Here is a 25,946-nt window from a genome sequence, read left to right on the forward strand (position 1 = left end):
TCTGCTGGGCGCAGGCCCTGGAGAAGCCAAGCTGGTGCAGGGGGATGGCCTTCTACTATGAGGCATGCGCAGCAGGAGCAAGGTGGCTCCCACACAGGGTGGAGCCGAGCCTGGGAGAAGGAATGGATTAGATAAGACACACAGAACTCCAGAAATCTAAGAAAATGGATTGGTTAAGGGAAGGATCCAAGGTGAGCCTGAGGGAAGAAGGGTTGGGAAGTTGCTTGGTTAGTTTGAAAGAGCTCCTAGGCCTTCCCAAGCCTGAGATAACACAGCCAGAGCTTAAAAAAGGCAAGCCCTGTACCTCTCTCCCCACCAACACACACTCCTTAGCCCCCTGATAGCAGACGTGAAGACCCAGCAGCCGTCAGGGCGGTAGCGGTAGTCTCCCAGTGGGGATCCCAAGAGCAAGACTGGGTGCAGTGATACAGTACCCCCAAATCACAGCTGGTATTTAGACTTCGCTAGCAGGACAGGAACGAGGGCTGAACTGAACTCAGCTTTGCCGTGGACGGAACCAATGGTGCAGAATTTCTGGGCCCTGGCCTCACTTCTACGCTTGATGTACACAAGGCTGGACTCGTTCCACAGTGGACAGAGACCAACTGCGTGTGGCCAGCCCTCCGTGTTTGCTCCTGCCTCAATAAACCTTACTACTACACCTCAGCCCACCATGTGTGGTCCTCGAAATGCTTTTCTCACGGTACCACGAGGGCCCCGTGTCTGCAGAATCGGGGTGAAGAGAGGCACATGCACAGTGCGCTTCCACTCAGCGAGTCACGGAAAATGCGCACATCACGGGTACTTGCTTATATCAAATAACAAAAAGTTAGATTTAAGAATGCTGAACAGCAAGGAGGGGAGGGGCAGGCAGACTTCGCTGAACATCCCTCCTTCCACTATCTGACTGTGGACCAGCAAACGCAGTTTATACATCACAACATAAAGTAAGGCCGGGGGAAACCGGAGCCCTTGAACTCCAAAGCACAAGAACGCCGTGAATGGAGCTAGGCAGCAAACGGGCATCGTGGCTGCACAGAGGATACAGGTGTGGGCGCCTGACACCGAGCTGCTGACTGCCGACCTGACACTGCAAAGGCTCCCGGCCTGAACAAACACAAGGCAACAGCCAGAGAGCCAGGTCGCCCCCCACTCCCAGTTTCCTGTGAGAACGGGCTGCTTGATCTATGTAATGAAGGAGCCAGGGAAATGAGGAAGTGATTGTTCTCAATTTTAGCTGCTCGCTCGACCATAAGGACAGGGTGCACATAAGGAGGTACAGAGCTGATTGTGTTAAGTCAGCTCCTGGAACGCCAAGGGGGGGGGCGTAAAAAGACCACAACCACAGCATGAGGTTTAAGAGCCAATCAGCTATACTCTCACGAGCTGTCCACGAGCTCTAGTAACCAGTCCTTGGTCAGATCACGCACCTTAGTATAGCCCCTGAGCCAATAGCTAACTGCCACCTTCTGCTTCTGGAAGTTGCTTGCTTGCTCACCTCTATAAGAACCCTAGCCTGTAAGCGTTAGGTGCGACTCTCATTTGCAGCCATTTTGGCACCCGTGTGTCTCTGGAGGCACCCCGAGAGTTCGCCCCTGTGCAGGTAAAACTTTGAAACTTTGGCCAATAAAGTTCCATCTTAAACTCCTGAAGGCTTCTGACATTTGCTCACATTGGGGTATGTTACATGTAACATATGTAAGGGACATCCTCGGTGGCCCTGCTTTTCCCACAGATGCTGCTCTCCCCTCTTTTTCTTAATAAATGTTTTATTTATTTATTTTTAGAGGGGAAAGGGAGGGAGGAAGAGGGAGAGAAACGTCAATGTGTGGTTGCCTCTAGAGCACCCCCTACTGGAGACCTGGCCTGAAACCCAGGCACGTGCCCTGACTGGGAATCAAACTGACAATCCTTTAGTCGGCAGGCTGGTGCTCAATCCACTGAGTCACACAGGCCAGGGCAACTAATGTATTTTGCCCCACATAACACGCTCCTGTGTATAATGCACGTTTGTGCATTATTTCCACGGTGTGTAATCATTCTTATATCCCTGGTATGTACTTATTATACTGGTGTATAATGCGCATCCTTATTTTTCCCTCAAAAGTCTGGACAAAAAGTGCGCATTCTACATGGCAAAATAGGGTAATCCCTGCTCTCGGGTTGGCGATTCACTGATAAACAGCGACCCTGCAAAGCCCTATGCCCCCACTGCTCCCCCCTGGCCCCTCCCTCTGCCTGTGACCTCGCTGGGTGGCCACAGGTGTGCCAGGTGCCCTGCAGGACTGCGAGTAATCGCAGTAACTGTGAGGACTGGGCCCCACCCGACACAGGCCCCGCAGAGGAAGTGACCCGCCAGTGCCACGGGCCAGGTGAGCGTCCCACAGGCCCCACTCAGTGCACACGAAGCTAAGCACTGCAGGCAACTTTGCCAAACAACAATGTCTCATCCCCAGAGGGAGAAACCTAGGGACAAAACGAAGTCCAAGAGAAACCTTACTCTCCAGGGAGAGATGGCCAAGCACGGATTCTGGGTTTTGGTGACTAAGTTCAGCCTGTCTGGTCAACTTGGCCAATTCAATGAGCTGTGGCCAATGTTGCTGGAGGAGCCCCTTCAGCGGGAATTAAAGCTAACAATGGCGCCCTGCCTGAGTTGCTCATTTGGTTGGAGCATCGTGTTGTATGCTAAAAGGTTACAGGTTTCAATCCTGGTCAGGGCACATACCTAGGTTGCGGGTTTGATCCCCATTTGGGGTGTATACATGGAGGCAGCCAACTGATGTTTCTCTCTCACACTGATCCCCCCCCCCTCAAAACAATAAACATATCCTTGGGTGAGGACTGAAAAATAATCAGACCTATGTGTGGACCCCCAAGTCCCTGGGTCCCTCCTGACAATTCACAGCACCCACACCGCTGACCTCACTGCCTTGCTCCCTGAGATGTAAGAAGTGGCACCCCCTCGGCTCCTCCACGCCACACCCCACCCCCTGCACCCCCACAGGCTCGGAGCCACACCAGGCAGGTGGGGACACCCAGGAAGACCTCCCGCCAACCCAGAGGCTCCCGCACACCCCTGGCCCCCAGACACCCTCGCTCTCCACCCCATCTAGTCGGGGTTAGACTAGGAGATGCCGCTTCACTCATGGTCTCTCCTTGGTCCTTTTTCTGGGGTCCTATTATGCTTTTCTGAAAAAAAAAAAAGGAGTCAGATAAAGCTCACTGCACTGCCCCCTCTGGTGTAATGGGTGCCGCCGAAGATCTGGCACGAATCTCTATTTCTCAAAGCGATCGAAGTCGCATTTGGGGACAAAGAGCAGAGGGGACTATGGGTCCCTGTGTGGGGCGCGGGCTCTGACCTCGCTGTTGCTATAGCGCGCCAGCTCGGAGATGAAGCGCATGTGGTCATCCCGGATCTGGATCATCTGCTCGCAGATGTTGTACTGGGGGCTGCTGCCAGAAGACGTGCATGTCCACCTGGAGGGAGGAAAACATGTCACCGGGAGGCATCACTGGGATGTACGCCAGAGCAGAGCCGCGCTGGCAGAGGACGCGCTCAGGATGGCCCGCCACTGTCCCCAGGTCCCTGCAGGGTTCGGAGGCAGCGGAGCCTCAGGGAGGGAGGAGCTGGCCTGGACCCACGGCCCCAGGTCGACGTCTCTGTCCAACCTCCTAATTCTGTCTTTGAAAAGTCATCACAATTTCTCCTCAATCGCCCACCCATTTTCTACTGGGATGTCAGTTACAACACAGGCAGCAGAGTCAGTAATATTGTAATAACTGTGTATGGAGCCGGGAGAGCCCTGGAAACAGCAGGGGAAACACTTTGTAAAGCATGTGACCGTGTGACCACTGTGGTGCACAGCCGACACTGATACAAAGTCAGGTGGAATGTCAACTGTAATTGAAAAATGAAATGAACAACAACACATATAATAGTTAACCAATGTTCTAAAAGGCTGAGAGCTGCTGCTGGATTTAGGACTCTGAGCCACCCTAGCAAGGACGCACGGCCACATCACTGGGGGGCTGGTGGGGACAGACACCCCTTTATCACTCACACAGGAAAACGAGAAGCCATGGCAGAAAAGCAAGTCAGCCGGAGACTCAGGATGAACTTAACCTTGTCGGGAGAGTTGAAACCGACATTACCGGAAGTTAGATGGTGTCAGTGTAACTAGCCATGTGCGCAACACAACATATCCGCAGCAAACAGACACAAATTAGTGGGGACGGAGCTCATTAAGAATTGACACTGCCACAGGTATTGGGAGGAACGCTTGGCCTTGGGGCTCAGAGGGCCGCTCCCCAACACGGCACGTGCTGTTTTTTCCCAGCTGGTCCTCGCTGCCCAAAACAGACAAATGCAGTGACCACTTTTCAAGATACTGTATTTTGCCATGTATAACATGCACGTTTTGCCAAAACTTTTGAGGAAAAAAAATACGGTGCACATTATATATGGGGATAGTAATCCCATGTACAATACACACAAAAATGTGAGTGTACATGATATGTGGCAAAATGTGGTCATCTATTTCAAGCAACATCCCTTTTGCTCTTTTTTAATTTTTAAAGATTTTGCTCTGGCTGGTTTGATTTAGTGGATTGAGCACCAACTTGCAAACCAAAGGGTTGCCTGTTCAATTCCCGGGCACATGCCTGGGTTGTGGGCCAGGTCCCCAGTAGGGGGCGTGCAAGAGGCAACCACACATTGATGTTTCTCTCCCTCTTTCTCCCTCCCTTCCTAAAAATAAAAAAATAAAATCTTAAAAAATAAAAATAAATAAAAAATTAGCCACTAACTACTAAACATTGGAAATATGGCTGTTCTAAAGGAAATACCATATTTTGTCGTGTATAATGCTCACTTTTTTGCCCAAATCTTTGAGGGAAAATGAGGATGGGCATTATACGTGGGCAGTACCTGAAATACTTTGTATCTCTTCTCCTGTTTTGTAATTATTTGTTACATACAATTTCTTGTATCATAATATGTTCAAAAACAAATGCTAAAATTCTCTTACAACACATAAAACAAGTATCTAAATATTTATATAGTATCTAAATAAAAAGTTGATTTCAGCATTTAAAACACAAGATTTTTCTCCTGTAAGTCTGGGCAAAGAACATGGGTGCGCATTATACATGGCAAAATGTGGTAAATTTTTAAGAAATTTCAACACAAATAGCCACACTCGCCAAGGGCTACTGTGTCAGGCATTCAGTTCCGGATGGCTGAGAATGTCAAGGTGACATCACAAGATACACATGAATTGTCACAAAACCACAGTGAGAACAATGCAGAACGTTCTAACTGGGCAGCTCGCTCTCCTACCGTGATTTGTTTTCTTCATAGTGGGCGCTGGTCTTGATATATCTCGCCAGTTCTATTTGCATGTCCCCAAACAGTGGGACCACCTGGAGTTGCTGTATTCAACAAAGAAAAATCGCAAGACAAATGAATAATGCTAATCATTACTGTGTGTTGAATACATTTTCTGCAAGTCATTTGGTGCAAAAAGGTTCTAAACAGCCCTGGCTGGTGTTGTTCAGTGGACTGAGCACCGACATGAGGACGAAAAAGTCTCTGGTTCGATTCCCTGTCAGGGCACATGCCTGGGTTGCAGGCCAGGTCCCCAGTAGGGGGTGCGTGTCAGGCAACCACACACGGATGTTTCTCTCTCTCCCTTCCCCACTCCCTAGAAATAAATAAATTCAACCTTTAAAAAAATTGTCAACAGCTTCTACATTCACTTCAAGAACAAAATACAAGAACCAACATTCATAAAACTATTTCAAATATTAAAATTAAACTAACTCTCGCTAGATCCATGGTTATTCCTATACACTAGGAACAATTAGAAAGTGAAAACTGGGAGCCTTTTCACTTTCACTAGAAAGTGAAAATTGAGCACTGGCTGCAAACCAAAGGGTCATCAGTTCCATTCCCAGTCAGGGCATGTGCCTGGGTTGTGGGCCAGGTCCCCAGTGGGGGGCACATGAGAGGCAACCACACACTGATGTTTCTCTTCCTCTCCTTCACCTTCTCTTCTCCTCTCTAAAAATAAAATCTTTAAAAAATAGACAGTGAAAAGGAGAGGCACATAGGGGAATATCTGTGTTTTAGAGCCATGTGCCCAACAACACCCATGTACCACAGGGAAAAAAAAAAACCACCAAGAAATTTAAAGTGATGTTTCATAAAAGAGAACAATACAAAGTGCTGAAGTATGAAAAGTCATCAGAAAAACAGCACCTGAACCCCAAGGAGACTAAAATCATAATGACACACCCACCCTTCGGGATTCCCCGCAGACGCTGTTGAGTGACAGCGAGGATTGGAGCAATGGGAGCGCTCACTCATGGAGTGAGGCAGGAACGCACATCCGCGCAGCTGCGTGGGAGGGCGCTTAGGCTGTGTCTACCACCCCGATACTGTTGATGCCCGTGACCCCGACACCCACCCCAGGGAAATGTCCAACAGAAACGCGCGCAGACGCGCAATAAGTCAGCGTGGGGCTGTTCACACCAGCCACAGCCCTGAAACCACTACATGCTCACGGTGACAGATGGGGACAAATATTAACGCACTGTGGCAGGACCACCCGATGGCCGGCAGCACCACAATGAAGGCCTACGGACCATGGCTGTTGGCTCCCAGAGGAACGTGTGTGACACAGGGAGGGAGCCACCAGACATGAGCACACACACGGCAGGATCCCCCCTGTGCGCGATTCTCACCCAGGTGGAACCAGTGTTGGGGGCGGGGGGGGGCAGCACCTCCACAAACAGGAGCAGGAGCCCCGCCCTGCCCGGATCCCAGGACAGGTCAGGGTCACCGCCCCCAAACTCAAACAGGGGATGCGTCAATTAAAATGTAGCTTACCTTGAAGAACTTGTCGATTTTGGACAAGTTTATCCTTTTCTTGGCGTCCAGTTTGTAGATGTTGCTGACGCTCCCGTCCATCAGGTACAGGCCGAACCCCATGACCTGCAAAAGTGTCAGACGGCCCAGAAAAGTCGGCTCGCAGGCTCATCACCCACGAGCACATACGGGCCACAGTTCAGAACTCTGAAATGACAATTCCCTCGTTTTTTCAAAAAGCGATTTTAAAAGCTCCTCGGGAATGGATGCTATTCATTCATGTGAAGCTATTCTTTTTTTTTTAATCCTCGCCTGAGGACATGCTGATTGAGTTTTAGAGACAGGGGAGAAGAAAGGGGAGAGACAGAGAGAGCAAAAAACATCAACGCTAGTGAGAAACGTGGATCTAGCTGCCTCTCCTATGTGCCCTGACCTTGGACTGAAGCCCCCCTGGGTCTGTGCCCTGACTGGGAATTGAACCCACAACCTTTCCGTTTACAGGAGGACACTCCAAACAACTGAGCCACGCCAGGGCTGAAGCTATTCTTTTATATGTGTCATTTCTTCTGGCTGTTTCAACGTCCTCCCAGGCACATCGACCTCCTCACCTCTGGTTGAGCACGCAGCAATAGTGAGTGCAGATTTCCACACACACCCACTGTTCTGGACTGTTGCATTGGACCGCACCCTGCAGCCCGACCCTCCATGGGGCTGTCCAGCAGGGAGAGATCTCAGCTCTGGCAGGTAGAGTGTTCGGTGGGAGGGACACCCAGCCAGGGTGGGTCCAGGGTGCCCTCCGCATTGGGGAGAACAACGGGCGGGGAACCAGGACCCCTTCTTCTCCTCCCAGTGAGAAATGCCACTGACAACCTTCCTGCCTTGAACGGAATAATAACAAAGAACAAGGTGTCCCCAACTGGTGTCGCTCGATGGATTTAGCACCAGCCTGTGGACCGAAAGGTCACCGGTTCAATTCGCAGTCAGGGCACCTGCCTGGGTCGCAGGCTGGGTCTCCAGTAGGGGGCGTGCAAGAGGCAACCACACATTGATGTTTCTCTCCCTCTCTGTCTCCCTCCCTTTCCCCTCTCTAAAATAAATAAAATCTTTTTAAAAATTTCAAAATCAAAGATGGTTCCTACTGAAGGTGTATCACTGTCACACCAAAGTTGAAAAACCCTAAATCGGACGCCCTATAATTAATTCCTAGGAATTCTATGCTTCACAAGTCCACTCTGGTATGAGCTCTGCTATAAAAGGCTGAATGAGCAAAGTCCTTGACCCCACACCTATCGCCCACGAACACTCGGGGGACTGGGGCTGGGGCCCATGGCACGGGGGTGAAGTGCAGGACACACTCAGGCAATGTGCGGGGAGCCTGCAGTCCAGGCTGCTGCGTACACATATGCGCATGCGCAGATGCAGACACAAGCATGAGAACACAAGGCTGACAAAACGAGGGCGGTCACAGCGCAGGCAGTCACAGCGCAGCTGGTCCAGGAGGAGGTGCTTCCCACGTCTACCCCGCCCACGTACTTTGAGAAGCATGTGTTTCTCGCTGGGCGTCAGGTACATCCTGTTCTCGTAGTAATCCACGCACAGGTTCACAATGTCAGCCAGGAGCTCTTCATAGCCTGAAATCACTTCAAGCTGTTGCTGCAGAGACTGAAAGAGGTGGAGACCCTTGCCAGCGGCTGCTCCGGGTCCACTGGGTCCTCCGGCCCCGCCCCATCCCGCAGCAGGGTGCCTGGTATCCGGGCAGGGACAGCCGAGCCTTACCTGGGTGATCTTGTTGTGGTTGGCCAGGAACATGGACAGATTCTGCGACTCCTGGATGGACTGTGGGTCTGCCATTTTCCGTAAAAACTGAGCGGCCCTTTGAAAGCAAAAAAAAAAAGGAAAAGCAGTTGATTGACGAACAGGCTTCATGATTTTTTTAAAACATGGGAAAATTGAGACCGCGGTTCTGTGGCTGCAGCCACCTGCAGAAACGTGGTCTCAGCGGCTGGTTTATGGCGTCAGCCTCCATGAACTTCTCCGCCCAGGGTCCTAAGCTGGTCTGCTCACAACCCTGCGGTCCAGAGCTGGTGGTAGTGACATCAGCGGGCCTCCTAGCAGGGCCACCGCATGCTGGCCTCTCCCTGGACCTACCTGCCCCCAAGTCTGAGGACAGCCACCTCCCCAGAGCACGGTGACGAAGAGGCCAGCACCATTAAGGTTCTGTGATGAGAACCCTCTGGGCCACCTCACCTGCGGGTCAGGGACCCAGTACAGTTCTGATATCAAAGGTCTACAACAGAATCCTGGTTCTGCTACCAACACGCAGTTCCATTTTGGACCAACCTCCGGAACTCTCGCTAGCCTCACTTACGTCTTTGGCAAATGACCCACCCCCAGGGCTGAGAGGAGAACAGACAGGAACACACAAAATGGACTGTCCACTGCGGTCCCACACCAGTGCCAGGCCCTGGGCAGAGCCTCTCTGAGGTCTCGCAATAAAGTGTGAGGTGGTATGAGGACTCCACATGTCTAAGGCTGGGCAACAAACGTCTAGAGGAAGCTGCCACGTAAGGTCATGTCTGTGCCACTTAAAACCTTGGGGGTTTTATAGAAGAAAAATTCTCACCCATGCAACACCCATGCACGATCGATGGCTGAGACATGAGACATAATGCAGAGTGCTGCAAGGCAACTGAAAGTTTACTTTGGGGTGATAGTGCAGGCCCTTCTATTCTTCTTCCTCCCTGGTGACTGGAATGCAGAAATGACGGCTGGAGTTCAAGAAACCACTTTGTGCCATGAAGCAACATATGAAGGCAGCAGAGCAGCAGGACAGCAGGAGTCCTGGGTCCTAAACACTGTGGAACCCCCACATCAGCTGCAGGCCACCTACCTCAGGACTGTTCAGGTCCAAGAATCTGAAATCTTATTTAAATCACTGTTATTCCTATGAGTTTTTTAAAAAATATATGAATGGTTAAACTTTGTATTAATTGCTATGGTAACATCCCTTTTTAAAGTGCTCTATTGATTTGAGTACTCGCTGAGACTAAGGAAGGGATCAAAGATGCTGTTTTCTGTTTGCCTCAGGCCTCACCATCACCATATGAGGGATCTTGGCATTGATGTTCAGAAGTAGCGGTACAAGTAATTACCAGCGGGATGCAAATTAAACATGTGTGGGAGTGTTGGTGTGGGGGGTTGGGGAGGAGCGGGACTACTGTTTGGGAAGGGAACCAAGAGGGGGGTCCCAGAGGTCACAGGAAGAGGCTGCAGCTGAAAGGGGTGAGGGTCACCTGAGGGGTGGTGAAAACCCCAGGCAGCTCCTAGAGGGGTGCCCAGGCACCCCAGACAGCCTTCCTCCAGCAGCTTCATCATTAAAAAATTATCTTACAACCTAGACTTTGGAATAGAAATGCCGTTTGCTATGAGAAAAAAAAAAGCATTTGCTAAAAGAAAAAAAAAACCTTTTGAACTTAAAAACCACTGATGCTGTATACCTCTAACAAAATCAAAAGGGCTGAGAAAGCTACCCAAAATTGGGCAGCCAGCCCTGGCCAGCTAGCTCAGTTATCGGAGCATCATTACACCAAGATTGTTGTTACACCTGACACACCAGTGTTGTGAGTTCGATCCCCGGTCAGAGCACACAGAAGACTCAACCAATGAATGCATTAAGAAGTGGAACAACAAATCAATGGAGTTTTTTTTTTTCTCTCTCTAAAAATCAATAAATTTTTTAAAAGTTGTTTTAAATCATGCAGCAAGTGATCTGTGCAGCCAGGAGCAGAAGCTGCTCTCCTAGTTGGTGGGTCCCACCTTCTACCCCTCAGAAGCCCCCACGCTCTGCCCACACTGTCATTGAACAGGATGCCTCCCCACTCTCCTCCCCAAGCAGGGTAAACCAGTCAACTGCAAAGACTCAGCAGGTCTCCTGGTCAGAGCTGACTGATTCTGGGAGAACGGAGTGCAACACCCGTACTTATTCATATGAGTAAGGCTTAACACCTGGGTGATCTAGCTCCACTCCCACGTCATCCTTAAATCTGGGCTTCGTGCCCCACCCTGTGTCATTTTCATTTTAAAAATACATCAACAGTTGTCTGATTTCCGATGGGACATATTCCAGCCTACCAAGATGGGAAGTAAAATCTCCAACTTAATTTTATCGCCCAGATTCCTCACCTGGCGAGAAGAAACATTAGTCGGTGTCTCATTCTAGCCAGCCGTGCCTTCGATTACCTGACACGGACCTTCTACAGAAACATCAATCAGGAGACAGCAGGCTGCCCACCTGTCCCTTCCTGCCACCAACCACCCGACACGGCGTTCCAGAAACACACGGCCACACCACGCCCCCCTTTCCCAATTCTCCCCTCCACATTGGAAAAGAAAACCACGCTGCAGGAGAGCCGGTCTGGCAAACCCAGCAGCTCAACGTGACCCTGTGAGACGGTCCACGGGGCCACCTGATCAGAGAGTGACAAGCGGAGGCAACACTCTCAGGCTGCAGAACCCACCTGCCCCTCACCGAGCGCCAAACCCCTCACAGTGACCGTAGGGCTCAGTGAGCTAGAAATGATCGGTCTGACGCGCCTCCACCCTCCCAATGGTGCTGAGCTCAGCAAATACAGGAACGCGACACATACCTCTAAGAATGCATCACAGCATATGTCGCCTGCCGGCCACCCCAGGAACACATATCAAACCGTTCTACACCGCCAACCAGCCGCGATGACCTCAGCACACCTGGGCTGCGCACCCACTGTGAGCAGGCCCCACTGCGCGCTCCCCACCGTGGCGCTGGCGCAGGCGCAGGGGGAGGCTCACCTCTTGTAGGCGGAGTGATCGTTCTTCACACTGCACTTCATGTTCTTCAGCTCGTCCAGCACCGCAAACATGTTGATGAACTTGCCCAGCGTGATCAGGTAGGCTTCGGACACGAAGTCCTTCCTCCGCTCCGCGTGGCACAGGCGCCTCACCTCCCCGCAGAAACGCTCGATGGCATTTCTCTGAGCAGAGAAAGGGCGCGGAAGAGCTGCGGTGAGTGAAGGGCCAGCTCCCCGCCCAGCTTCGAGCACTGTATCCAGACTCAAAGAGCCCCCACCTCAGTGAGCACGTGCGTAGTTAAGGCACAGGGAGAAAGACTCCACACGCCCTTGCTCTCTGACAAGAACTGTGAATTTTGTACTTCACTAACTATGCCCCTTAAGTAAACGAATGTTGTTGATTATTACAGTACAGTTACAGCACAAAATGCTGCAATGGAATGCCTTTAAATCAGATGTTTTAGCTTTCAGAGGTGAAGTGGGGGGGTCCTCTTTTTTTAATTCCCACTGGAAGAATATGTTTATTGATTTTGGGTTTTTTTTTTAAGATTTTATTTATTTATTTTTGGAGAGGAAGAGAAGGAGAAAGCAGTAAAGAAACATTAATGTGTGGTTCCCGCTCACACGCCCCCTACAGGAGACCTGGCCTGCAACCCAGGCATGTGCCCTGCCTGGGAATTGAACCAGCAACACTTTGTTTCTTAGTACCATGCTCAATCCACTGAGCTACACAAGCCAGGGCTATTTATTGATTAAAGAGAGAAGAAGTGGGGGTTAGGGAGGGCAGGGAGAAAGAAAGAGAGAGAGAGAGGAGAAACATCAATTGGTTGCCTCCTCTGTGCCCTGACCGCACTGGAACCTGCAAACTTTGGGTCTACGGGGTGATGCTCCAACCAACTGGGTCACCCAGCAGGGTTGACAACAAAATCAGGGAGAGAAAACTTTGTCCCCGCAGGCCGCCCAGCCAGGGCTTGACAACTTTTAAGATAAAACAAAAAGTCATCTCCTAAGTTTTATCTTCTGCCGTTGCTAAGGGAACGTGTAATAAAAAAAGTCACATAGCCCTGGCTGGTCTGGCTCAGTGGATTGAGCACGGACCTGTGAGGCAGGGGGTCGCCAGTTCAGTTCCCAGTCAAGGTACATGCCTGGGTTGTGGGCCGAGTCCCCAGTGGGGTACACATGGGGGGCAACCACGCATTGATTTTCTTTCCCACTCTTTCTCCTTCCCTTCTCTAAAAGTAAATAAATATATTTTTAAAAAGTCACACATTTCCAAAGCACACCTTTCAAAGCCAGCAAGCCCCTTCCCTGTGGCCACTGTACCTAACCAAGGGGCAGAAGGAGCCAAGGCCAGAGTGAGGACCACCCGAGCGAGTGGTCAGGGTGTGGTTGAGGAAAAAAACACCTAAAACACCCGATGGATCGAAAGTGCACATTGGCAGAAAGACAAACATACTCGGAACTGAGAAGGCAGAGTTCATGCAGGAAATACAAATTCACTCTGAAGAAGGGAAGTGAAGCACAACAGAAGTGTTTATTCTCAGAGGGCCCACCAGACTTTGAACTGTCAAAGGCTCAGTTCCCTTTGACTCAGAAGTTGTGTGTCCGCTTTAATTTACATGAACTTGATGCACTGAGTTCAGGGTAACAGGGTCACAGTGGCAGCACCCTCTGCCTCCGCCTAGGATTAACCCCCTAGGATTATTTCGCTGTCATTTACCTGGAAGTACATGAAATTCATCAGTTTGGTGACCTCAGGTTCCAGGACCTCCACAGTTTTCTCATAAATTTCCACTCTATTAGGCTGCTCGTTACATTTCACCTAGGAATACACAAGCACGTAAAGAGGCTTCAACCCAGCCGGAAGCATGGGAGGACTCCGTTAGAGCCCCGGAGTCCTCCCTGATTGCTGAGGGGTAGATTCAGGGGAAGGTGTGGGGTGTGGTCTGGCTGGGTAGGCTGGTGAAATGGGGGGCTTGGCCCGGCTGGTGAGATAAGGGCCTGGGTTTGGCTGGGCTGGTGGTATGGGAGGTGGTCTGGCTGGGCTGGGCGGGGCTGGAGACATAGGGGCGTGGTCTGGCCGGGTGGACAGAACAGCAAGGTACCTGAGGGATGGCCCTAGAGCAACTCCTCCAGGTGTACAGCATGACAGCATACTCTTGGCCCTCCTCCAGCATCTCATTCTGCAAGGGGGTGCACAGGGCAAATTTAAGGCAAGCAGGGGAAAAACCCTAACAGAGGAGATGACAAACTGCTAGAATCTACAGGCAGGAACTATCCTGCCTCCCTTTCAGGCACAAGCACCGGTACTGAGTGAGAAACAGCTGTTCAGAAGCTGGTGATGCTGTGATGCAGGCGTGTGGCCTTGACGACCACCCGAAACACCCCCGGGCCTAACTGCAGGCTGGAGAGTGGTGTCAGCGACATGCAGGCACCTCTGCGCAGGAGCAACACAGACATTCGCCACAGCTGCCACCTCTGAGCTCCACTCAGCCCCAAACAACCCGAGGGCAAGGCAGGCCTGAAGTGGGGTCATGGGGCAGGGGCAGGGGTGGTGCAGCTCAGAGGCACACTGTCACCACTCGCCCCACCAGGCGACAGAGACTGTTCTGCTCGGGAGGAAGCCTGACACAGGTCTGCGGTCCCCGGCGCGGGAAGGAAAATCTAAGCAGTGTTCCCGTGACACTGGGCATCATGGAAGAGAGGCACCGTCCTTAAAAACCGCTTAGTGTCTACTGCTTTCATTGTCTCCTTTGCAAAAAGTGGTAAAAATTGCACAGATGTTTTTGAGAATGTCAACTACAATTTGATAACGTTTTTGAGACACTTCACACTGCTCACAACCTTTGACCCAGTAATTTTACTCCTATAAATTTAGCCAAAGGCAATAACTCTGTACTTAGCAACTTGTTCATGACCACATTTTTTATTGTAAGTAACAAGGGAAAGTACAGAAACATGCAAAAACTGTTAAATTGTGGACATTTGCAAACTATTCATGAAATCATGAAAATACGTGATTATAACAACGCCCTTCACTTATGTAAGTGGCACGCATGCGTACACGTACGTATGACGGGCGAACACGGGCTTCCTGAGAATGCGGACGAAGGTGTTCTCTGGGCCACAGACGTGAAATTTGCAGAAAGAGCATGTACTGTTTTATCATAAGAAAACCAAAAAGCTTAAAAAAAAAAGGCATTTTATTCACTCTTCTTTTTCCCGGGTGGGTACCCTATCAGGATGACGCCAGAAGATGGTACATTTGCCATTTGGATGCGCCGTTCCCCAGACGACAACAAAGACACGTGGACGGAATTACCATGCTAGAATGGACGGTCGCTTGTTCGATGTATCTGGCGATCCCGGTGACAAACGCATTTCTGTCTTCGAAGTTAGTGTTGAAGTTGGGCTGAAAGGAAGAGAGAGAGCATCAGGCGGAGGCCCGCCCTGCGGTCACCCAGCCCCGCGGGCGCCCAGCACCCACCTGGTAGAGCAGCGAGGACGGCGGGGGCTCGATGCAGGGCTGCTGGTCAGGCAGAGGCAGCTCCTCCAGCAGGTCCACATTGGACAGTGCGTCCTCCAGGGTCACCTGGGCCGCCATCCTGGCCTGGAACCAAATACAAAGCCTCCTGTGCTGGGCGGAGGTAGGGGGGCGCCCTGACAGTCCTTCCAGGGCTGGGGGGAGCGGGGCCACCGCTCGCCTGCCCTCTTCTGAGAGCGCGAGGGACTGGGAGGGGGTCCGGGCCAGTCCCCAGGTTCTGGTGTGTCTCCCAGGGCTTGCCGGCAAGGGAGTCACCTTGCAGCTCCGCTGGCCTCAAGTTGTCCCAATGCAGGCACAGGGGCCACCTCGCATGGTTTCACTTCCTGCCACCCTTCCCCCCTTGGGGCCACTGTCCCTCGAGAGCTCTCTGGGAGGGCCTGACACCCCCTCCCACGGCCGGAAGAAGGAACACCCTTCGACACCACATCTGCCCCCGGAGGCCAGCACAGCCTTGGAGGCGGCAACAGGGTTTCCCACAAGCAGACGCCCCCGGGTCCCCTGGGCATTCCCCGGAGCAGGGTTATACGCTAGGGAGTCCAGAAGCCTGCAGGGACCACTAAGCCTGCAGGGACCACTAAGCCGGCAGGCACATGTGCCAGCTCCGGGGGAAAGGACCTGGCACACTCCAGCCTGCCTCCTGCTGAACGCTGCTCCAACCAGGGACAGGATGCAGGGAGTAGCGCTAACCCCAGATGAGACTCGCCAAACAGCTGACCCCAGATGGGAAATGTGGGCCAGTCCCCACCCCCATGTGCCACTTGGGGCCACTACATTTGTTCCGAGAAGGAAAGTGCAGCGGCAGCCAGACTCGAACTCTGAATGGAAGAGGCACCCGCCACTCGTCCCAGCCACTCATCCCAGCTCAGGGCCTCAGGGAAGCAGCAGATGCGAGGTTCGCTGCTGCTTGGGCTCCCCAAGACCCCGGGTTGCTGGCCAGAGAAGCAAAAGGGGGACCCCGGACACCAGAAAGCGCAGGCACAGTGTGGAGTGGAAGAAGCTCGGAGGAGCAAGCCCACAAATGCAGGGCCCACCCCCAGGCCACACACGCGTGGACCAGGTCCCCTCAGTTTCCAATCCCTGTGGCCACAGCCAGGTCCCAGAGGGCAGTGGGTGGCAAGCACAGGAGAACCCACTGGCACCTCGGAGGCTCCGAGGACAGAACCGACACCGTCACAGCCCACAGGGGCAGGTGAGAACCACAGTGTACACAAAAACAGGCAGTTGGCTGCTAAAATTAAAAATCAGCATTCTCTGAGATTTAAACAACACCCAGGGGCTCATATCATAATATTCCAGATGGCCAGCTGCCAGCCAGGCTCGTCAGCACGCAAACAGCCAGGACGTTGAGACTCCGGCAGGGAAAGAACAGCAGGTAAGATGGGCATAGCTCATATGTGACAATTATGCACCGGACTGTAAAGCAACTAGATAAGAACCTTCAAACAACGCTAAAACTCCCAAGCTGAAAGCGAGCCAAAGAAGATATCTATATAAAAACCTAAGTGGAAATTTTAGAACCTTAAAAAGCTCCTTGGCAAGTGGAAGGAGGGACAGAGAGAGCATCAATAAACAAGGCTGAGCCATTCACGGCCGGCTGATCAACTGCAAGGTCTTCTCCTCCCAAACCAAGGACAGAGGGGTGATCGGTTCACACATTGCAGACCATGCCAGGGGCAGACAGGGCTCGGTCCCTGTCCCTCTTCAGTGACATTCTTTAAGGTGAAGCTGACCAAAGAGTAACCCAGATCCCAGTAGGGACTCATTCTGATGAATCAGCAAAACAAAGGCTGCAAAAGCACCTCCCCGAAGGCCGCCCCTAAAATCCCGGCATTTAGAAAACGGATAAAAACCCTGATTACAAAGGCCCCGGTGTCCCCTGAGCACACCCACGCCTTCCCCCACTTCCTCCTCAGGCACGTGTCTTAGCTTTTTTCTCCTGAACTTGAAAAATCTCAGTGAGACTTGCAACGACGAGGGGAGCAGTGGGCCTGGACGGCTCATCCTGGGCTCAACCCTCCAGGAGCTCACCTTTTGCATAATCTTTCAGAAAGCCGAAAAGCAGCTTTGCCCAATCTCACCCCGGTTGCTGAGATCTTGCTGAAATAATTTTAGGACTGTATAAATGTAACTAGTCCTTCACAGTTAAGGAGTTGAAATTACATTCTGCCCTTTGAAGGCAACTGCAAGGCTTATGTAGCCCTAGTTAAAATGAGTTTGACACCCCTGCCCTAGAGCAACCACAAAAGGAAAAAAAAAAGAAACCTATAAAAGCCATATAGCCCTGGCTGGTGTGGCTCACTGGAATGAGCACTGATCCTCAAACCAAAGGGTTGCCAGTTCGATTCCCACTCTGGGCACATGCCTGGGTTGTGGGCCAGGTTCTCCATTAGGGGGCGCTCGAGAGGCAACCACATTATTGATGTTTCTCTCTCTTTCTCCCTCCCTTCCCCCTCTCTAAAAAATAAACAAACAAATAAATTTTAAAATGTAACTTACAAGATCATGTAGAAAAAAATTAAAATGGAATAGTAAGTTTCCCAATAACCTACAAGAAGGTAGGAAAAGGGAACAGCAGACTTCCGCCAAGATGGAGGCATAGGTGGAGACACCTTGCTTTCTCACACAACCAAGTTTAGAGACAACTAAATTGAACACAGAAACAAGGAACACAGAAAATTGAACTTTTCAGAAGTCTGATAACAACAAATTCTTCAGCCTGATGGGTAAGAGGAGCGAAACCAGCAGCTGGCAGAGCGGGGTTGCACAGGAAAACTCCGTCAGACGGACTCAGGCGCGTGGAACCCAAGCACAGGGTTGCAAGGGGTAGACCTAGTGAGCGACCCAGCGAGCGACCGCAGGGAACCAGCAAGGGAACAGGGCCGAGATTTGACTGTGGTCGCGCATTCGTGCGCAGATAGACCAGCGAGGGAGTGGGCGATTGGACAGGACCCTGCAGGCCCCAGTGGCAAGCGGCAGGGAGGGCGCCGCCATTTCCCCGCTCTGACCCCGCCTCCACATACAGCGTCATAATCCAGCGACTCTGAGTGGCCCGGCCCTGGTGAACCACCTAAGACGCTGCTCCGCACCCAGCAGCGAGAAACAGCAGAGGGCGCCGCCATTTCCCAGCTCTGACCACGCCCCCACATACAGCGTCACAACCCAGCGACCTGGGAGTCCAAGGTTCCGCTCCTCACACTTAACAGGCGAGAACAGACCAAAAATGGCTCAAGAAGATCTCAAAGCCCCAGAGCCTATAAATCTAAGTGATGAAGAAACAGCAAAACTCTCAGACGCACAGTTTAAAACACTGGTGATCAGGATGCTCACAGAACTGGTTGATTATAGCCACAAATTAGACAAACATATGAAGGCAAAACTAATTGAAATGAATGGAATTGCACAGGAAACCAACAGCAATGAAAAGGAAACTGGGACTCAAATCAATGGAGTGGACCAGAAGAAAGCAAATAATGGCCAAACAGAAAAGAGTCAGGAAGCAAGAATTCAAAGAAATGAGGAGAGTCTTAGGAACCTCCAGGACATCTTTAAACGCTCCAACATCCGAATTATAGGGGTACCAGAAGGGGGAAAGGCACAGCCACCAGTGGAAAACTTATTTGAACAAATAATAAAGGAGAACTTCCCCAATCTGGCAAAGGAAATAGACTTCCAGGAAATCCAGGAAGCTCAGAGAGTACCAAAGAAGTTGGACCCAAGAAGAAACACATCAAGGCACATCATAATTACATTAGCCAAGATTAAAATGAAAGAGAGAATCCTAGAAGCAGCAAGAGATAAGGAGACAGTCACCTACAAAGGAGTTCCCATCAGACTGTCAGCTGATTTCTCAAAAGAGACCTTACAGGCAAGAAGGGGCTGGAAAGAGGTATTCCAAGTCATGAAATCCAAAGACCTACAACCAAGATTGCTCTATCCAGCAAAACTTTTATTTAGAATGGAAGGACAGATAAAGTGCTTCTCAGATAAGATCAAATTCAAGGAGTTCATCATCACCAAGCCCTTATTATATGGAATGTTAAAGGGACTTATCTAAGAAAAAGAAGTTAAAAAACATGAACAGTGAAAGGACAGCAAACTCACAGTTATTAACAACCACACCTACAACAAAAGCAAACTAAAAGGACAGCTAGATCAGGAGTGGAAACATAGAAATGAAGATCTCAAGGAGGGTTAGCAACAGGGAAGTGGGAGGAGGAGAAGGGGAGAGAAGGTACAGAAAATAAGTAGCATAGACTATAGATAGAAAATAGATGGGGGGAAGAATTGTATGGGAAATATAGAATCTAAAGAACTTGAGACACATGGTCATAAACTAAAGGGGGGAATGGTGGGGGAGGGGGTGTGGAGGGAAATGAAGGGGGGGAATAGAACAACTGTAATGGCATAATCAATAAAAATAAATAATAATAAAAAAAAGAACCACAAGACTCTATTAGAATGCCAGGGAGACATTTTCATCAGCATTTTTATCTTATGATAATATGACTTGTATTTCCAAAGGTGGTTAAGGCAAACAACCAAGAGAATAGCCCTCTAAGTGCTTACAGCAGAGATTTTAAAATTTTGTTTTATTTGGGCATCATAATTCATATCCTATCATTTTCATGGTATTTTTAAAAGTTTAACCTCTCTCAAAAACAAACAAACGCACAAATAAAAAAAAAAAGAAAAGGGAACATCAGTAAGAAAATGAGGCTCCTCTCGTCACCATGTGAAGACACAGAAGTTGATATCTACAACCCAGAAAAGGGCTCTCCGATTGTGTCACCAATTCCAAAGTGGGGTTTTTTTCCCCTCCCCACCAAGCAATTCTAAGACACCAGCTGGCTGTCCTACAATTTACTCAGTTCTAACAGTATCTACCTGCAGAGAGCGTCGGATCTCACAGGTTCAGGGCTCAGTCCCACAAGACTCCCTCTACCCTCATTTCAGGGACCAGATGCAAGCGATAGGTTATTTTATTACCTGTCCTTCTGACTGATGGGCAATAAATCAGAGGTTCCCATGACACCCTCCTTGGGTTCAATTAATTTGCTAGCTACGCTCATAGAACTGAAGAGAAACATTTTACTTATTTCACATTTTACTAATGCTTCAGAGGACTCAAGGAGTTGGAAAACTGTTGTTTCAATAATAGCTAATAAGCTTAGGAATCAATGCTCATAAAAGCTATCATTCCAGGAACTGAAGGTGTGACCCACCCTGACCCCAGGGTACCATAAGCAGTTTCAACTCTGTGAAAAGGAAGACTGCCAGCAATTCAAGATGGCATCAGAGCCTGGTGCTCAGGATTGAGATGACCACCTACCGCCCAGGGCGAGAATCCCGCAGCTTTCTTAATCCAATTAACTTCTCCCTGAATTCTAAACCCCTTACCTACACTTTGTTCTTATAAAAAGGGCCATTTTAAAGTGGAATTTAAGATGGTCTGTTAGAGTATGACCATGAAGATTCAATCCCTGTCTCTGCTTATTGGGTTTGGTACGTGACAGGTGGCACGAATGCCGGTCTTCTCGTTTCACTAACAGATTATCAGGTTACTATACAAGACATAACTCAGGAACAGCCAGAATCGGAGCACAGCGGGTCTGGGGGAAGGGCACAGTCTCCATGGCACCGGGTGCTGCTCACTTCCCAATGCCCACACGCTCACCATCACGGAATCTCCCTAGTGAGCCTGCCTTTTGGGTTTATGGAGGCTTCTCACTTAGGCAACGCTGGCCACTGGCAAAGGATTCACTTCCAGCCTCTTCCCCTTCCCAAGGTCAGGGGGTGGGACCGAAAGTTGAAAACCTCTTATCACATGGTTAGGTCTCCTAGCAACCAGCCTCTAGTCACTTCATTAATATAACCTGTTCCGTTTAAGAATATTAAGACACCTTTATTGCTCTTTTCACTTAGAAAATTCTAAAGGTTATAGGAGCTCTCTAACAGAAACAATGAAGACCAAATATATATTTCTTTATTATGAATTTTTTATTTATTGATTTGAGAGAGAAACATTGATTTGTTGTTCCACTTCTTGATGTATACATTGGTTGCTTCTTATATGTGCCCTGACTGGGGACCAAACCTGCAACCTTGGCATATCCAGGCTGACACTCTAACCAACTGAGCTACCCAGTCAGGGCCAAATATGTATGTCTTAATATATATTAAGACATATACACACATACACACACACACACAAAATCACAATATCACAGGCCCTCACCAGAACCTGACCATGCTGGCACCCTGGCACACAAGCTTCCAGAACTGAAAAATAAAATTCTATTGTGTATAAGCCAAAGGGACCAGGCATCGAATGGGAATCAAATACAGCCGTCACTTGCTATATCGCAGTTCACTTATTGCAGCTTCACTATATTGCGGGTTTTTTAAATATATATATCTAATTCTATATCGTGGAGTTTTTGCTATATCGTGGGATTTTGCAGTATACAGGTATTTATATAATATTTATGATTTTAATTATTTTTGCCTAAAAATTTTTTTTAAATATAAAAAATGTTAATTCACCCGGCTGGTGTAGCTCAGTGGATTGAGCGCGGGCCTGTGAAGTAAAGGGTCGCCAGTTCCATTCCCAGTCAGGGCACATGCCTGGGTTGTAGGCCAGGTCCCCAGTGGGGGACACATGAGAGGCAACCACACATTGATGTTTCTCTCCCACTCTTTCTCCTTCCCTTTCCCTCTAAAAATAAATTTAAAAAAATTTTTTAAATGTTAATTCAAACATATTAAGTTAGTATACTTCAAGTATACTTCACTGGTGAGTACCCATATAGAATTTTATGTTGTTAAAATTACATAGGTTTAAAAGTGTAGAAAGTGTTTAAGAGCATATGAAGTGCTTATAAGAGAATGGGAAAGGTTAATAAGAGTGTGGGAAAGGTTCACAGGAGTGTAGGAAGGGTTTATAAATCCTTAAAATAATAAATATAATAAATAAAAATAATAAATATAAATAATAAAATAAATATAACGCTGCTACTTCGTGGATTCTCACCTATCGCAAGGGTCTCTGGAACGTAACTCCTGCGACAGGTGAGGGATCACTGCAATAAAATGATTTGTAGAAGGAAATGCAAACACACCATAGTCTAAACACCTACTGAAAAGACAGATTGTCTGAAAGGTTAAAAAACAAACCAACCCTGAGCCAACTACAGTCCTGTGCTGTTTGTAGATACGCTGAGAAGTGTCACTACGCAAATTCGTCATTGTGCGAACATCACAGAGGGCACTTACACAAACCTAGATGCACAGCCCACCACACACCTCCGCCGTGTGGCAGGCAGGACAGCTGGTCTGTTGACACCAGTGTCCCCAGAAACACCTACGTGATGCATTGTGGCACTACGTTCCAACGTCACTGAGGTGACAGGAACCTTTCGGCTCCATTCCAATTTTACGGAATCACTGTCGTATCTGCGGTCTGTCATTGACAGACTAACACTGCTATGCGGTGTGTGACTGTGTACGACAGCATCAAAAAACACAGTTCAAATATAATGACACAGATAGGTTGGAAGTAAAAGGGTGCAAGATGCACCTCGCAAGTCAAAAGGAAGCTGCAGTGGCTGTGTGAGTGTGGGCTGCTGAGCAAGGAAGTTAAGGCGCACCGCCCAGGAACAGCAGGGGGACAGAACAACGCTAAACATGGCTGCATCTAACCGAGAGGTTCACACAGCGCCGAGCAGGCGGAGAGAATAGAAAGAAGGAAATCGCAAGCGCAGCCCTGGCGGGTGTGGCACAGGGGATTGAGCGTCAGCCTTTAAACCAAAGGGAGGCGGGTTGGATTCCCAGTCAGGGCACCAGGCCAGGTCCCCAGTAGGGGGCGCACAGGAGGCAATCACACACTGATGTTTCTTGCCCCCTCTCTCAGTCCCTCCCTCTCTAAAATAAATAAAATCTTTTAAAAAATGCAATAATATAGATAGACCCAGAGGGTAATTGTGCTAAGTGAAATAAGTCAGAGAAAGACAAATACCACATGATTTCAATTATACATGGAATTGTTCAAAATCAAAGCGAACAAATGAACTAAAACAAAAACAGACTCATAGAAAATAAATTCCTGGTTGTGAGAGGGGAGGGGGAGGGGAGGGGGGGGGAGGGGGAGAGGATTATAGTTAATAATGGTGTGGCAACTTTGCGTGGTGACAGATGGGACCATACTTAATGTGGCAATCACATGGTAAGAGATATCCACGTCAAATCACCACGTTGTACATCTGAAACTAATGTAATACTGTGGATCAACTATAAAGCATAAACTTTGTTAAAAGAAAAACTTAACTGCAAAGAATTTTTAGACATTAAAGCAGCAGACTTTTCTACCCAGAACACGGGTTGTGCCAAGAGATTAAAAGCGTAAGAAAAAAGCCCTGGCTGGTGTGGCTCAGTGGATTGAGTGCCGGCCTAAGAATGAAAGGGTCTCTCCAGTTCGATTCCCAGTCAGGGCACATGTCTGTGTTGTGGGCCAGGTCCCCAGTGGGGGGCACACAAGAGGCAACCACGCATTGATGTTTCTCTCCCTCTCTTTCTTTCTCCCTTCCCTTCTCTCTAAAAATAAATAAAAATCCTAAATCCAATAGGTCTCACATATCCACAAAGGGACTCGGCACACAGTTTCACAAAATCTGTAACTTTTATCAAGGGAAGCTCCTAATACAGAAATTGCTGCCCATAAAAATAGAAGTGAAATTATAACTATATTAAGTATATGCACATTAATAAATATTAGGCTTCCAAGGGATGGAAACCAGATGGGGAGTTGAGATAGCGGACGTGTGCGAGTTGGGGTGGAACCTAACCCAACCTATAAACAGATTAAAAGCTGACCCCCGAGGCCTCGTTGTGCCTGTAGCTCAGTTGGTTAGAGCATTGTCCTAATACACCAAAGTTGTGGGTTTGATCCCAGGGTCAGGGCACACACAAGAATCAACCAGTGAATGCATCAATAAGTGGACAACAAATCGACGTTTCTCTCTTTCTCTCTTCTTTTCCTTTAAGACCTGACCCAAGTACCTGCCTCAGCGTCTGCAATAGCATCTGGATGCTCCGAGGAAGGACCAAAGGGCCCAAGCACAAAGACACCAACCTGGGGGCCAGGAGCTAGCCCAGCTCAGGCAGACAGGGCAGGGCAGCAAGAGGCAGCTGGGGACAGAGTCCAGCCTAGAGCCCCCCTCTGGGGCATCAGCCAGGAGCGGAACCCAGTGTCAGAACCAAAGCAGGGGAGGGAGCCCCACCCAGGCACCTTGTTTTAAATAGAAACTGCCAGGGCAGCTGCACACCAAGGTTACAAAACGCTTCTGAAGGAAAATGCAGAACTGACGCTCTGACGGGCACCCACAGGTCCAACCAGCCCCTGGAGGAGCCCTGCGCATGTGTCGCTGTCCCTCCGCCCCAAGCTACCTTGTCCTGCGCCTTTTGCTGGAAACAGGGTCTTCACAGCAATCCCAAACTTGTGGGTTTTTGTTTTGTAACTCCACTCCATCATCAAACAACAGCAAACTACAAAACGCTTCTAACACGCTGAAGACATCTGCTGATTTTCTTCCTCTTCCTTATGCAAATAACAGTACTTCTCAGAAAAGCAGAAACGTGTGATATTTTTGTGCAATCTATTTACATGTACAACAAATCCTCTCTGGAAGGAATGCATACTTTACCAAACTGTGCCTTTCTCCCCCACATTTTAACACACTGTGCTTTTCTGTCACCAGCCAGCAGGGACTGCAGCTTGTCACCCAGATTAAGTGTGGCAGGGGGAACCGGGGCTGCTAGAAACTGGAGGAAAAGTTCCTAATTACAAGACCAAACATCGCCCTGGCTGGTAGCACAGTTGGTTAAAGCATCCTCCAGATACCCCAAGGTTGTGGGTTTGATCCCCAGTCAGGGCACATACAAGAAGCAAGCAATGAATGCATCAATAAGTGAAATGACACCTCAATTTTTCCCCTTCTTCCTCTCTCTTAAAAAAAAGTCAATTAAAAAAAGATGTATACACATTGTCACCTGATGCTCCAAGTGCTGTTTGGACAGGTGCATGCTAGTCCACTGAACAAAGAGACCACAGGTTTTGCACCCCATCTCCTGAGGCTCTTTACAGGGTCTCTTATTGTGAACTGTGAGGAGAGTCCTCGCACCATTATACACGTGCAATGAATTCTCAAGGGCAAGGTCAGCACACATTTTCTACAAAGGGCCAGAAGTTGGACATGTAAGAGAGCGCTCTGTTCTTAGAAAACATACACCAAGGTGTTTACTTGACCCCGAACGGGCCTCAAAGTGATGGAAAAAATTGTTGTCTGTGTTCTTTGTACTATTTTTATTTCTGCCTGTTTTGTAAGTTCGAAATCATTTAAAAATAGCAAACATGGAATATCCTTCCAAAAGGAAGGAAGTGAAAAGGCTTGAGCCAGACAATAAGGCTCCGAATGGAGGTGTGTTCCAGGGGTTCCTCACTGCTATGCAGGTAATACACCTGCTCCCGCCCCACGATGAAACACATCTCCTCAACCAGAGCGTTCGCCCCGGAGATCCCTGTGTTTGCCTGGAGGAAGGTGTTGCTTCCCACAGGCTCCATTCAGAGCTGAGCCCTTTATGGACCCTGCAAAGGTCCTGGCCTCTATCCTACTCTGGGTGCTGGGTGCCCTGCGCACTGAATTTCTAGAGAGCT

General features: G+C 49.3%; 1 protein-coding gene across 1 annotated transcript in view; it reads right to left on the reverse strand.

Annotated features, from left to right (window-relative positions):
- Positions 1-24,797, reverse strand: part of CYFIP1 (cytoplasmic FMR1 interacting protein 1) — a 68,133-nt gene extending 43,336 nt beyond the window's left edge. The window contains 11 exon segments of the mRNA XM_053658818.1: positions 3,360-3,477; positions 5,339-5,430; positions 6,890-6,994; positions 8,402-8,530; positions 8,645-8,741; positions 11,696-11,877; positions 13,415-13,516; positions 13,800-13,877; positions 15,017-15,106; positions 15,182-15,304; positions 24,680-24,797. Of these exon segments, the coding sequence (XP_053514793.1) occupies positions 3,360-3,477; positions 5,339-5,430; positions 6,890-6,994; positions 8,402-8,530; positions 8,645-8,741; positions 11,696-11,877; positions 13,415-13,516; positions 13,800-13,877; positions 15,017-15,106; positions 15,182-15,298 (1,110 nt within the window). The 5' untranslated portion in view covers positions 15,299-15,304; positions 24,680-24,797.
- Between the last annotated feature and the right edge of the window lie 1,149 nt (positions 24,798-25,946).

This window comes from Artibeus jamaicensis, unplaced genomic scaffold (assembly GCF_021234435.1).
Source record: "Artibeus jamaicensis isolate MK-2021 breed Jamaican fruit bat unplaced genomic scaffold, CSHL_Jam_final scaffold_612, whole genome shotgun sequence".
Classification (NCBI taxonomy): Eukaryota; Metazoa; Chordata; class Mammalia; order Chiroptera; family Phyllostomidae; genus Artibeus; species Artibeus jamaicensis.